The 12,955-nt window shown below is 40.1% G+C and overlaps 1 protein-coding gene and 1 long non-coding RNA gene across 2 annotated transcripts in view; both read right to left on the reverse strand.

Moving 5' to 3' along the window:
* LOC111264880 (uncharacterized) overlaps window positions 1–12,955 on the reverse strand; it is a 153,115-nt gene that overhangs the window by 54,957 nt on the left and 85,203 nt on the right. The window lies entirely within an intron of this gene.
* LOC111264876 (acyl-CoA-binding domain-containing protein 4) overlaps window positions 12,216–12,955 on the reverse strand; it is a 1,670-nt gene continuing 930 nt past the window's right edge. The window contains exon 2 of the mRNA XM_022841117.2: window positions 12,216–12,799. Within this exon, the coding sequence (XP_022696852.1) occupies window positions 12,387–12,799 (413 nt within the window). The 3' untranslated portion in view covers window positions 12,216–12,386. The remainder of the gene's footprint in view (window positions 12,800–12,955) is intronic.

Raw genomic sequence — 12,955 nt, forward strand, 5'->3', positions numbered from 1 at the left:
GAATGTTCGTGAAAATGCCTGGAAAAGCGCAAATGACTTAATGAAACACTGTCGTCCTGCTCATTTTTAGACCGTTACTACAATGACATTGGCGGACAAGTGCAGCGCTTTTCGTCGTTGATGTGGACAAGAGGAGAAAACATCAACAAAAGCGCAAGAAAATAGGGTGTGTGCGCTACTCAGTACTGACGACATTGGCAATTGATCCAGCGTGGCTGCTATTGTTGCTGCCGCCTGTTGTCGACTGCGGGTAGCGGTGATGCCGGCGGTTTGAAGCATTCAGCATTGCACTCGCTAGCACATATTTGGTGCCAGCCGTTTTACATAATTTCAGCCTGGTAACACCTCACTTGTTTATAACATACAGAGAAAACAATTCCAGCAGATCTACCAGCGCAACCAAAGACAACAGTAAGATTTTGTGCTTCAATGGCGGGAGACTAGACTATAGGACTAGAATTATGTATAATATTTATACGTGACGACCTTATTAAAAAAAGACATAACGACCACTGCGATACATAAATCGCTAGGATATGCAGCGGAAGATAAGCAGTAACATTGTATTTTCAATAAGGAAATTAATGGCCTTACAAGTAAATGAAGATGAGTGTTTGTATTTGCTTTTTATTTTTAGGGAACTAACATTAGGTCTGACTATCTGCTATAGCTTGCGTAGACCGTCGCTGCATTTAGTATTACCCAATATTTTAAATTTCGTTATTCAATAAGATGATTTATTAAGGTTCTGTAAGGTTTTAAAGGTTTTGTGTGTCGTAAGGCTCTGCAGGACAGCGCGATTGTACTGAGTATATTCCTATGATTTGTTTCTTAAGGAGTATTTAAGTAAACACAAGCGTTTCAGCAAAACGTTTACGTCTGCCGTGCCTGACGATGTATTCATCGTGATTGTGGCTTTGATTCAGGACTTAAACCACCAATTAAACATTTTTAAAATATACCTTCTGTAATAACATTCCAATAAAAACCGTCCAGCAGGAGATATATTTATAGATGCAAATTTGCTAAAGTCCACTACACACAAACGCGAGCGGATTTAAATTTCAAGCTGATAGAAGGCAGAAATTCCAAAAATGCAGATGTTTAAAATGGCCAAAGAGTTCCAAAAGCCCGAAAAAGGTCTGTTGGAATTTGTCTAGACCCACTGACCCATTAATACTTTTTATCCTTAAACGGCCATGAATTCTTATATCGATAAACCTAAGCGTATCAAAAATCAGCCTTCCGCTTTGACTTTTTGAACTTTTTTAACCTAAACCTTATTGAGGATCTTCCAGCTCGCCTGATGAAAATCATCAGTAATTTCAAATGATTTTTATAAAAAGTAGAATCTGCGATATCGCATTCTCGTTAACTGCTGAGCAATGGCTTGTAAAGTAAATATGGTAGTCACAACCATACGCCGTTTTGGCCCATAGTGAAGATTCAACATGTTCTTAGTAGGGCCGAAACCGATGCACGGAGGTTTGCAGAAAGCCGCCAACAACAAAAAGTAAAATCTTCTATAGAAACGTACGTGCACGTATCAAAGATGTGCCAGTATGGAATGTTTTCCTTTGCCACTCTCGCCTCTTTCGATGTGATCACTTCCTTTCGTAACTTATTCTTGCTAATTTGTCAACACTTATTTCGAGGTGAACTTGCTGGTATATTTTATGCCGCCAGTAAAATTATGTGCCTACTTTCCGACGTAGTAAGTATTCGGTAGGTTCGTTGTTATATATAATATCAATGACGTTTGTATGGAATTGCGACTGCTCTTCTAGCTCAGTGGGCATGCTTAGGCTTAAACCTAATCAATTTCGTCTTTGCTTCCCTGTAGCTCTCAATAGCTCAGACACCGTAAGTCCTACACGATATACTGTTATAGGAGAGTATAGCTTCCTCTGTGATATCACTGCACTATTATCTGTCCATTACTAATAATAATAATAATCATTATTATCTATTTGTCATTATTATGAGTAGCACCATGTTTTCACACGTATCATAACTGCTGCTACGTGTCTCAGTAACTTATCTCCATATTAATAAAAGTTGAAAAAATATATCGTTTTTCCGACAGCTATGTAACGGGCCTCAGAGCTTTGTGAGTAGTTTTAGGTTCAGAAGCTAAACGCTGCTTTGCTGTGGGTGGGCAATCTCCGAAATGGGCCGATAGTCTTGATTTCATGATTTCATATAATGGTCAAAATGAGATATTTGGAAAAACTCGGCTTTATGATGAAAATATTTTAAAATAAGACTCATTCATAGAATTTGACGGAATTTCGTTACTACGTGACAGAAGCACGACAGCTACTGCTTCCCGAAACCAGATGATTATTGCAACTGCGACAGATTCAATCTAGTTAGTCACAAAAGAAAAGGCAAAATCAGTTGTCAATATTATTTTTATTATTATTATTACCTTAGTATTATATGAATGTCATTACAGCCCAGGCATTGCTCAAATATCTAATAATATTATACTATAATTGTTTCGAAAAATCATTTTGATTTCGTTTTAAGCATTGAAAGTCAACAATATTTGACGTTACTTAGTGGTTTGTGTACCTCTACTGCCACTATGGGAAATGGGTTTGACCTTCACGTATGTAAGCTAGTCCTTGGTAATTGACGGTGTACTCGGGAAACGTTTGCTCGAACGGAGGGATGAGTTGGGCCAGATAGAAAGAAAAAGCCGCGGGTGTGGAGAATTTAATTTTAGAATCTGAAGCGGTTGAGAATGCGAAAAAGAAGCAGATAGAACGGTAAGACAGTAACCTTTTTCCTTTCTCGAAAGTTCTTAAGATCGTTCTTCAACACTTCCTTCTCTGTTTTGTAAAGCTTTTCGATCTCACCCCTTACTCTGCTGTGTCATTCTCTATCCCATGCTTATCCTAAAATACAGTTTCTGCAACAGCAGCCTTCCTTACTTATGTCGCTAATATAGGGTTCAAGGACGCCGGTAGGCTTGGCATTTAAACATAGAAGGGGCTGTATTATTTTAGAAACAACGTCATCATTAAGTCAAGCTTAAAGAATCTATGTCGTTTATCGCTATGCCTTAGATTGACGTATTGAAAGCAAGACTCTGTATTTTGAATATGCGGTTCCAATGAACGCAGTCGCAAGGTCGGCTCAACTGACTAATAGGCTACCTCATATTTACAGATTTCTAGCTTTGTTCTAGAAAACAAGTTAATGTGCTTTCCACGATGCGTCCCGCAAACGCTTTCGTTTTATGAGAATGCTGTTTTTAACACTCCGTTCAATGGTATATTCAGTTCGAGAGTTTTGCATTACTCTTACGCTGCTAGGCTATTTTTGGAAACAGCCTACATTGTAACGCAGCAGTAACTTAATTTCCAAAGAAGACTCCAAAAATGGTCTGCTCGATCCTTGGATAAAACGGCACCTACAGCGCCTACATTCGACAGGTAGTAGTTTAACCCATAACCAACCACATATGAGAGTGACTTCATCCTCCCTACAAGAGTCCGTGTAAATTCTCAACTGGCAGGCGGCTTTTTCTCTGTCAGCGAAAGTGCTTTTTTTTATTGATCCCACCCACCTGTAGAAAGTGTTGCACATAGTCGTGCTTGCAACAAGACTTCGCCGTTACCGTATACCGAGGGATATACTGACGCGACCGCCTTCTCTCCGTCCGTGTCCGAGCTTTACGCGAAACACCCCTGAACATCAAGAATACCTTCCTAGTCTTTTTCACTAATGCGAACGTGACATGTCTGTGAGGTATGTACAGTACTAGGGGTAAATTTGTTGACGCTCCCCTGTTTTTCGCGTGGTGCTACTTTTTTGCATGCACCCGTCGAACACTGCCTTGCGCGCTTCGGCCTTGCCTTCACACTTCCTTGGGTAGGCCAACAAAAGCGATCCTAAAACGACTAGGGAAACGGCAACGACCCGATCGTTTTAAGACTAGAAAAGAACATTTAAGCGGACTGACAACTGGAAAGGAGTTGCGTATCAGGGAAATTTCTTATTAACTTAATTTTTTATTATATAGTCTAATGCATCTACTCACTGTATGTGATATCATCTGTGGGGCACCAGCGGCTGTGAGAAAAAAAGAATAATAAAAATATAAGAGGAAATATGTAATATAATTTACATTATGAATAAAAGTAAAAGGTTCATGTATACATATATATATGAACTTCTAGCGAAATTGAACAATTATCAAATAAGCCTCAGGTGTCCCAGTACGGACTACCAGGGTCGTTTGTAGGCATATATGAACTGAGACGATGGGCAAACAGCTTGTAAATTCGGCGAGATATTGGCCTACGAAGGCCCGAGTATTATTAGGCGCTTTAAAGCTGTGTAATTTTATTAAGAATTAGAAGCCAAAGCGCCCCGTGGCCTGAGCAAAGCGCACCAGAGAATAAAGATCCTCATCGCTCTCCAGTGTTTTGCATACCATTGAACAATACGTGCACACAACGACAAACTCCTAAATCGAATTGTTATCGGTGATGAGCAGTGGTGCTTCCATTGCTAAAATTAAGCAGAAAGAAGAATGGCGGCTCCGGGAAATGCGTTTAAGAGAGAGTCAGATAAGCCTAGAATCAGACATGACAGACAATTTGCTTGCGCTTAATAGGACTGGGAGGGTCCTATACATTAGAAAATGCTTGAAAAAGCAAGACGGTAGATAAAAATTAATATATGGCCTAACTTTATAGAGTAAAGGAGGCTATGTAAGAGAAAAGATCTGATAAATATGGCCAAGTCGCCTATCTAAACGACAATACCGAGCTACACGTTCCAAAAGTAATTGAAGCTGCTTTGAAAAAAAAGCTTGAGTCAAGCATTGTTTTGCACTACCCATCCTCTCTAGATTTTGCAGATCGTCTCTTTTTTTAATTACTGGCAAATAAAGTGCGTAACAATGCATTTGACAATGAGGAAGTTCTCCAAAAAATAGATTGAACAAGTTCTTTAGCACCAGATTTAAACGTTTCTGGTGGGGCGGAGTAAACGAACGTGTAAGATGCGAGAAGATCATGGAAAACAATGGCGATTACATAGTACGCCGTATTTCGTTGTTATAATTCGGTTAAAATTTTGATTTTGTTGATTTCATTAGTTGAAGAAACGGAGATTATTTATGCATTAACTTGATAATTTCAAATTATACAACTACAGATATGTAGGTGGAAAGTATTCATATGTTCATACCTTGTTTGCCATTTAACTCAAACGTGACTCGCTAAAAACTCGTCTTAGCTGTGTAAGTCTCTTATAATGGTCTAAAACGATGACAGGGATATTGTCGAACTGTCAGATTTCACCCCTAATGTTTGTTGGTTTCCACACACAGGAATACTTAGCGGAAAAAGCCAGATGCTATTACCTTTCACGTGATTTAGCGTAAATCTTATTTTCGTGGGTCAAAAGCTAGCTACCGTTCTGCAACCCCACTAAATAAAGCAGACGTCTCGTTAGGTCAGTATAGATGTGCGTGAACTTCATTTTACTTTTGTATTATTGACGCTTGTTCCTCCGGGTAGATTTTCAAGGATGTATACGCATCTTATATTTCTTCAACCTTCTTCATGTACCAAGTACAGTTCTCAGTGAAAGAGGGTACGACAGTCTTAGGTTTGGTAAGTGAGTACTATATTTGTAAAAATCAAGACTTGCCGGCGTTATTTTGAGGATAAAGACCGCTGTCGAAGGTATTCCAACCGCTTATATACATATTCCGTTTACCAAGTCCGCAGTATAGCTTTATTCCATACCTGTAACATTTTTAAGCAAGATACGTAAATGCAGAACATTCCAAGTTCTGCTCATGTCACATTTTGTTGCAACGGTTTGACCTAGAGTAGGTCAAAAGGTTTTTTGAAGTAGTAAACACTTTTCCTGCATCCACGTTACACGTTCATTATCTAAAATTCTTAGTATGGCAACATTCTGTTTGTAGATGCATATTAATACAAAATCTACGACAATACGTGAGAAATCAAAAGGAACTCCAAAGAAGAGCATATTAAGAAGGGATTTCGAAAGGACCGCTAGAAGCGTCGAGTAAACCAAAAGTTCCTCGGTACGCGTCATCGAACGTCTAATATCATTGTTACTTTATGATTTCATAAATGAACGTTTAAATTTATCGTGTATGAGTCTATCATATATAACAGAAATTGAGTAAGGGTATACATATATATATATATACGGCGTCCCGGAGAATGTACTCCCAGTCTGAATGGCTATAGTTTTTCTTGCAACAGACAATGTGTAGATTAAAAATTATTAGCCTTCTGGTTAATATACGTCTGATAACGGTGGATTATTGGGTAAACAACCTCGATTTTATCTTTTAAATCTTTCAGTGTTGTCGGTTTTCCGGGGTAGGCTCGCATCTTTCATATATCCCTACGTGAGCCGTCAATTGGCGTTAGGCTTAAAAAACGGACAAGATATTCTATAAGGTCGCTCCTTTAATGCATCTGTTTGGAAGACCTGACCTTACGTTATCATGATATGTAGCTCACTAACATCCAAATAACTCGCCCGTGTACTTGTTTTGTCAAAAATGCCGACCCAATTAAACTGCATTATATACTTTTTTGAACACCCTGTATGTATGTTACTGTCAAAACAGCTGCCAGCTCGGACGCGGGTAAAGGCCTAGAAGCGCTAACTACTATTTATAATAATATTGTCAATCTTCCACTAACTTCTTGGAAAGCTGATGACAGCGACAAAGCCCGCGCCCTAGAAAACCTACGAGAACAATCAAATCGCGATATCTGAAAGCCACCCGGGTATCCGAGAACACGGCCGGGAATGCGGAAGCTGCAGAAAACCGCCGCTAGGGGGTAAACTGCCTACGGGACAATCGTTAGTACAGGTATCGGTGTGAGGTCATGGTGGAAGAGGGACGGGATGGGAAGGGGACTTAACCTTTGAGGATTAAGGTTGACGTAAGAAGGCGTGAATGACAACGGAGACTAGATGTGTGTCGTACGGGGCGTAAGCAACCACACAGCATACGAAGTGTACAAATCCTAACTGTGAGGACTCGAGGAAGGGAAAGCGTCGGGTACGGACTGCGACAATGGACGAAGCGCGAGAATGCTAGGACAATTAGAAGGCTGTAACGACAATGCACACTCTTGATTTCATTAAATGCAGCATGGCTGATAGCAATGATCGAGTGCTGTGATCGAAAATGTAAACAATACACAGCAATTTGAATAGAATAAGATATAAAAGTGTTAGTAGTGGTAGCCAACATACTGACTAGTTTTAATTGGGTTCGAGATTACTCTTTTGCATTGTGTGTGTACTCTTGTACATCGATTTGAGACAAAAATAGACAAATGGGGTGCGGTTGCAGCTGAAATTGACATCTAGATGTTGGCATCTGTACATTATACACACATGGGCAATCGCAGCGTTCGTTGCCTGCTGGATTGGCATCCCGAATTCAAGTCTGAATAACAATCGTCGAACAAGTACATTGTACAATAGTCGGTGCCATTCATATATTTGCATATGTTATACGGTTCAGTGACCTAGTGATTCCAACCGTTTCCCCAGAGGTGTTACTGAACGCTAGAGGAAATAAGCTATTAATGCACATTGAGTAAAATCAAACGCTCAAAATAGGTTCGATAAACATTGAATTCAGAATTCTATCTTCATCGGCTGTCGTCTCGTCTCGTTTCGTTTTCTGTCGGTGCATTGAATCGATGGTTCGGGTCTTGCGACGACTTACCTAACTCAACGTCCCTGACAAGGTTCTTGATTTCTCTGATAAGGATGCCTAAAGGCTGGGGGAACAGTAGGCCGTCGTGAAACACAGCGGAAGAGGGAGTGTCTCGGGGATAAGGGTGGATTCGGATCACCAGAGCCGGTATGACCGACTACCGATTGTTGACCCCCTTTTGTCGACCATCGATCTTAGAAAGAAGGGCCAGAAAGAAAACTGGTGCTAGCGCTGCACTGCTTCAGGAGGGATACAGGCTACCGCCCCCGTCCTCTTTACCCTCCCATATACCCAACATAATCATTTACACCGCTCTCCACGGCTAGCTGTTCGGCGACCGGAACGACGCGATTACAACGAGAATGAATCCGGTCTCTGCAACTTAACTGATTTTATTCTACCCAACTCTTCCCACAAGGTTCATACCATGAATGAAGCCCCACAAACTCGAATGGGAGGCACTTGGCGACCCTCTTCACAGCTGGCCACTATTGTCAGCTGGCAGCATATTCGGTGTCGCTCTACTTTTTCGGTTGCGTTTCTATCGCGGCCAAGTCAAAAGCAAAAAACGAGTTGTCGTCGATCCCGTGAAGCAGGCCCGACATATTTTCGGCCGCAGTTTTCGCACGGTTCTCACACATCACTGCGCAGTAAAAAGAAAAACGACGCTGGGGGGCAGCGAAGCCAATGGCCAGGACCGCACAAGAGGCAGCTCCTCAGTCAGCTGAGAACAAACTGAGAGAATCGCATTAGTTGGTAGCCAAGTGAATTGCTTGTCCTGCTCGATTTTTTTTTATCACCCTCCTGTATTCTTCCGATACCAACAGAAAGGGTAGATATTCAACCAACCACTTCTTGATAATTTTTCGGATATTTTAACAAACTCCAACTATTTTTTGACTGTTCTAGATGCGTAGCGGCCCCCGTAACTGTTAGTGCTGCTGCTACTGCTAAGGCACGCACGGTTGTGCAAGCGTATCTACGTATACTTAATGCACCTGCTTGTGCCGTTCCGTGAAGTGAGGTACAAGCAGGTGCATTAAGTATACGTAGATACAGGTCGCAGAACTCAAATCGAAGACATGAGAGAGGAAGAAGAAATGCAAAATAGGAAATTCATTCAGGAAAACTTCGGATACTAACAGCAATATTTTCGAGTCGTAATTTATCCTAGAGAAAGATTTATAATAGAGCATATCAGATCTTTGCTAAGGTCCATTCTTAACGTGACCGTGACGTACCGCATACAGCGCCCGGACTTGTACACAGAACGTACCGCTTCAATCCTATAATCATATTGAATCGTGTAAAATGTACAGCTATCCGTTTCTTTTTCCCTGTATCCCTGTATAAAAATTTTCCCTGTATCTAACATAGCAATGTTTATTCTCGACTTTCGTGCGACTTTTCTCAAAAATTACAACGGTCCGGTCCTGTGGACTACCCACTCTTTTCCTAACCCGCTTTCAGTTCAAAGCCAGAAACAACTCAAAATGGGATTTGTGTAGAGAAAGCATGATTTCTGAAAATGGTGTGAATAAACTATTGGTTTAAGCTGATGTCGAAGGTGTTCTTCGTACTTTTTTTGGCCCCAAATAAATACTAATGAAACCGTTACTCGCATCTAGTGGCCAGTTGACGTCTATGGGTTTCTCTGGTTTTTTTCATTAATGGATTTATAGTAACCATATCCCAAGGCTTCTATGGGTAAACATTTATTTACATGGAGTCGTTGCAAAGTCCAGGAAGACTCACAGATAGCAAATAAATACAATAAAATAACTCACAATCGACGCTTTGCAATGTAAATTCCCCTTCGGCGGTAGACCTATAGCTACGCCATAAGCTCTCTTTTGGATAATATTCTAGTATATATTTATTTAATTGTTATTTAATAACAATAATAGCCATAAATCATAAATAGTAATACTAATACCTCCGAATAGATTCAATACAATAGCTCCGAATTCGTTCAGTATACAGGCTAAGAGTGAACAACCGCCGATTGAAGACAAAAATACGCAATGCCAAAATATATATATATATATATATATATACTGCATGATTCAGCCACGCCATCGATTTCGAAGTCTCAATAATAGCCAGTTTAATCCGACCATTTTTTAATGTACTCCCCCCTCCCCCCCCCTGGTTTTCGTTTATTATTCCTAAATCTGCGTTGTTAATAAATGCACATACTCTGACTTCGTTTACCAGATTGACTTCGAAAAGAGACTTCGACTGGTATTTCGGATTGGTTTTATCTTACGAAGCAGGGGCTCTGGTTAAAATAGTACTATGTGTATGTAACAAATGGCCTACTATTAATGCTTTTGGGAAACTGCTATCTATTTACATGCGCATCTACCGTCCAGTAGCTTAAGGTCCAAACACAACAAAAACTTCTCTGTCAGACTTATGCTAAACCCTGTGCTGTTTCACAGAGAAATACTACCAGTATATAAACTGCAGTCGAGCATATTATAAACGTCGCTCCAGATTCCAATGACTCATGACTGTTCGCCTTTATAGTGGTTTTTAAATGGAGTGCGATACACAAAGGATCGCAATTTGTCAGCAATGAACGTACTCGTTCATTACTTCGAAAAATTGGTATATAATAGCGATTTAAGAATAGTATTTCTATATCATCATCATCATCATCATCATCATTGTACATTATTAGGAAAATTATGTTAAAAATAACGTTACCAACTGCGCTGGTCCAAACTGGATAAAAATTACATATTTATGTGTTTGTAGCTCCGCATCCCTTTCCCACGTGCAGATCGCATGCGATATATTAGTCTATACGACGACCACATCTTTAGACACAAATAGCAGAAGTCTACGTGTCTAGAAATGGTGGTACAATAGTAGACAACGATTACATACACGGTTCTACGCACTTACCGGCATAACTGGTGCTTATGTTACCACATTGTTTTCGACCACTTCTCTATTTCCTTTCAGACAAAGAAGTGAGAATGTCACAGAAGCAGGGTGCTATATGAGCGGTATATATACAATATATAAAGCCAAAAAATTAGTTCACTGATGATGATTGTAGCTAGCTGCTAATAAACGATATATGTAAGCGTGGAAGCGAAGACGTCAAAGAAACAACGGGCCGCCCACTCTTTCCCATGCAGTAAATGAACTTTTCTGTTGAATAGGAGCTGATCTGCCTTACGTCTGGCACATCCAGTAGAACCCTAATCAGGCGAAGTGGATGAGCCGATCGTTTCCAGTTCATCGACTTTGCGATTTTGATCCTGTTTGTTGTCCCAAGTGCAGCCCTGGCCAACTACTTCAGTTCATTGAAGATCCCAAAAGAAGGTAGAAAGTTCTCTTCGTTTGTTTCTGCACTCTAATTTCACAAGGAAAGAGTTACCAGCCATTCGAAGTATTGGTCTGTAACTTGCGAGGCCACCGGGCCGGAACTCATGGGAAGCGCGCACTGCACGACGATGCCCACCGTTGCCGTTACCATTCTCAAAACCTTTATTATAACCTGTGTGTCTGTGGGGGGGGGGGGGGGGGCTGCAAAAAACGTTATTAGGGTACTAACTGTGCACATAATAGATGAAGTCGGCTTAATTTTTATGTTATAAAACAGAAGATTTTCGCAGTGCACGACAAATATTTAGGTGGTATGCTTTATTAGTAAACATATTGTAACACTGCATAAGGCTATAGTATGAATCAAGTACGTTCAAAGTTTCGTGACCGTGCTCCTATTAGAACGAATAGCGAGTAGGTGCAATAGTTTCTCTTCCTCTGTGTTGCCCGCTGCGGATGGAAAGTGGATAGTTCCGCCCATGTTAGTCAGCATCTCTGTATTTATGTTCATGAACTTGTTCGTTAACTAAGAAAGTATTTGCATCTTGAGGACAAGTTCACGAACAAACAAATACAGAGGAGCTGACTAGCTTAATTTCGAATGATCGGAACCATCCACGTTCCTATCACAGAATTCGCTTTAACGCCGTTTCTGAGTCAAAACGAACCGGAGTGATGATAAAGCAGAAAATATAAATGCCGAATATTCGAAATAAAGCAACGTACGCAAAAGAACTAGAACAGCTATAGATGTTTTTCCTTATTTTAAATATAGAAAGCTGTTATCATAGCCGTCTAAGACTAGAGACAACCAAAATTGGACTATGAGAATAGTTTAGATATCATACTTACCGGATTTGCTGATAATCAACTCAAATTTAACACTAAAAATATTATAATAAATGTATATATACATTTAATATATATATATATATATATATATATTTTTTTTTTTTTTACTATACAAGAGCATTACATAAAGATACGGCTTTCATTATTGATTTGCTGCAAATAACGTATTTGTGACATCCATAGCATTTGTTAAAATCGAGAAGACTTGCCTTTAGATTCTAACAATTGCGTGTGCGTGTAGTATAGACTGCGAATGTTACAAATATGACATTGATTTGAACTACAACAACAACTTGATTTTATTCTGGAATTTACGAAGGAAGGTCGTAACCTCTACGAATTGCTTTTGGTCAAACAACGATGCTTTTTTTTTTTTAGACATTTCTACCAGTCACGTAATTAACAATTTCTCCCATTCAGTTGTCATCTGTACCTTATTGTCATCTCAGCAATTTTTAAAAATGGCATTATTCAATTCTGGAGGCAAATCACAGTCGGCAAACAACGGCATAAACAGGGCGATGTGTTTCGGTTCAGCATAAGTTAAGGCTAGCATTATTTCTTCAGGAGTGGCTGATTGCCTAAGCTTTTTAACTGTATCGACGAACTCGTTTACGTACTTCTTCATAGCAGTTACTTTGTCCATTGATCCGAGCGCGTTCCATGATTCAAATTTAGCCCGGGCTACCACATCAAAAAAATGCGGTCTGCTACCTCTGCACGGACCTACAGTCGCCTGTTTATAATACGAATAAAACGCCAGTTGCAGGGTGTACGGTGGCCTGAAGCTGCCATTCTTCGGCAGCCTTCGAATAATCTGTACTGCGGCGTCAAACTGATCTTCAATTGATATTTCACCTGTAACAAGTTACGTATAGTGGAAAACACCACACACACGAATACGTCGGCAATGGCTTTAGAGTGTTCTTGTTTTTGTACATTTTAAGCTACAATCACCGCCGCACGCAGATAAACATTATCTGCGGTATGGGAACTAGCAGGCGTAGATTTCAT

The sequence above is a fragment of the Varroa jacobsoni genome, unplaced genomic scaffold (assembly GCF_002532875.2).
Source record: "Varroa jacobsoni isolate VJ856 unplaced genomic scaffold, vjacob_1.0 scaffold_909, whole genome shotgun sequence".
In the NCBI taxonomy this organism is placed as follows: domain Eukaryota; kingdom Metazoa; phylum Arthropoda; class Arachnida; order Mesostigmata; family Varroidae; genus Varroa; species Varroa jacobsoni.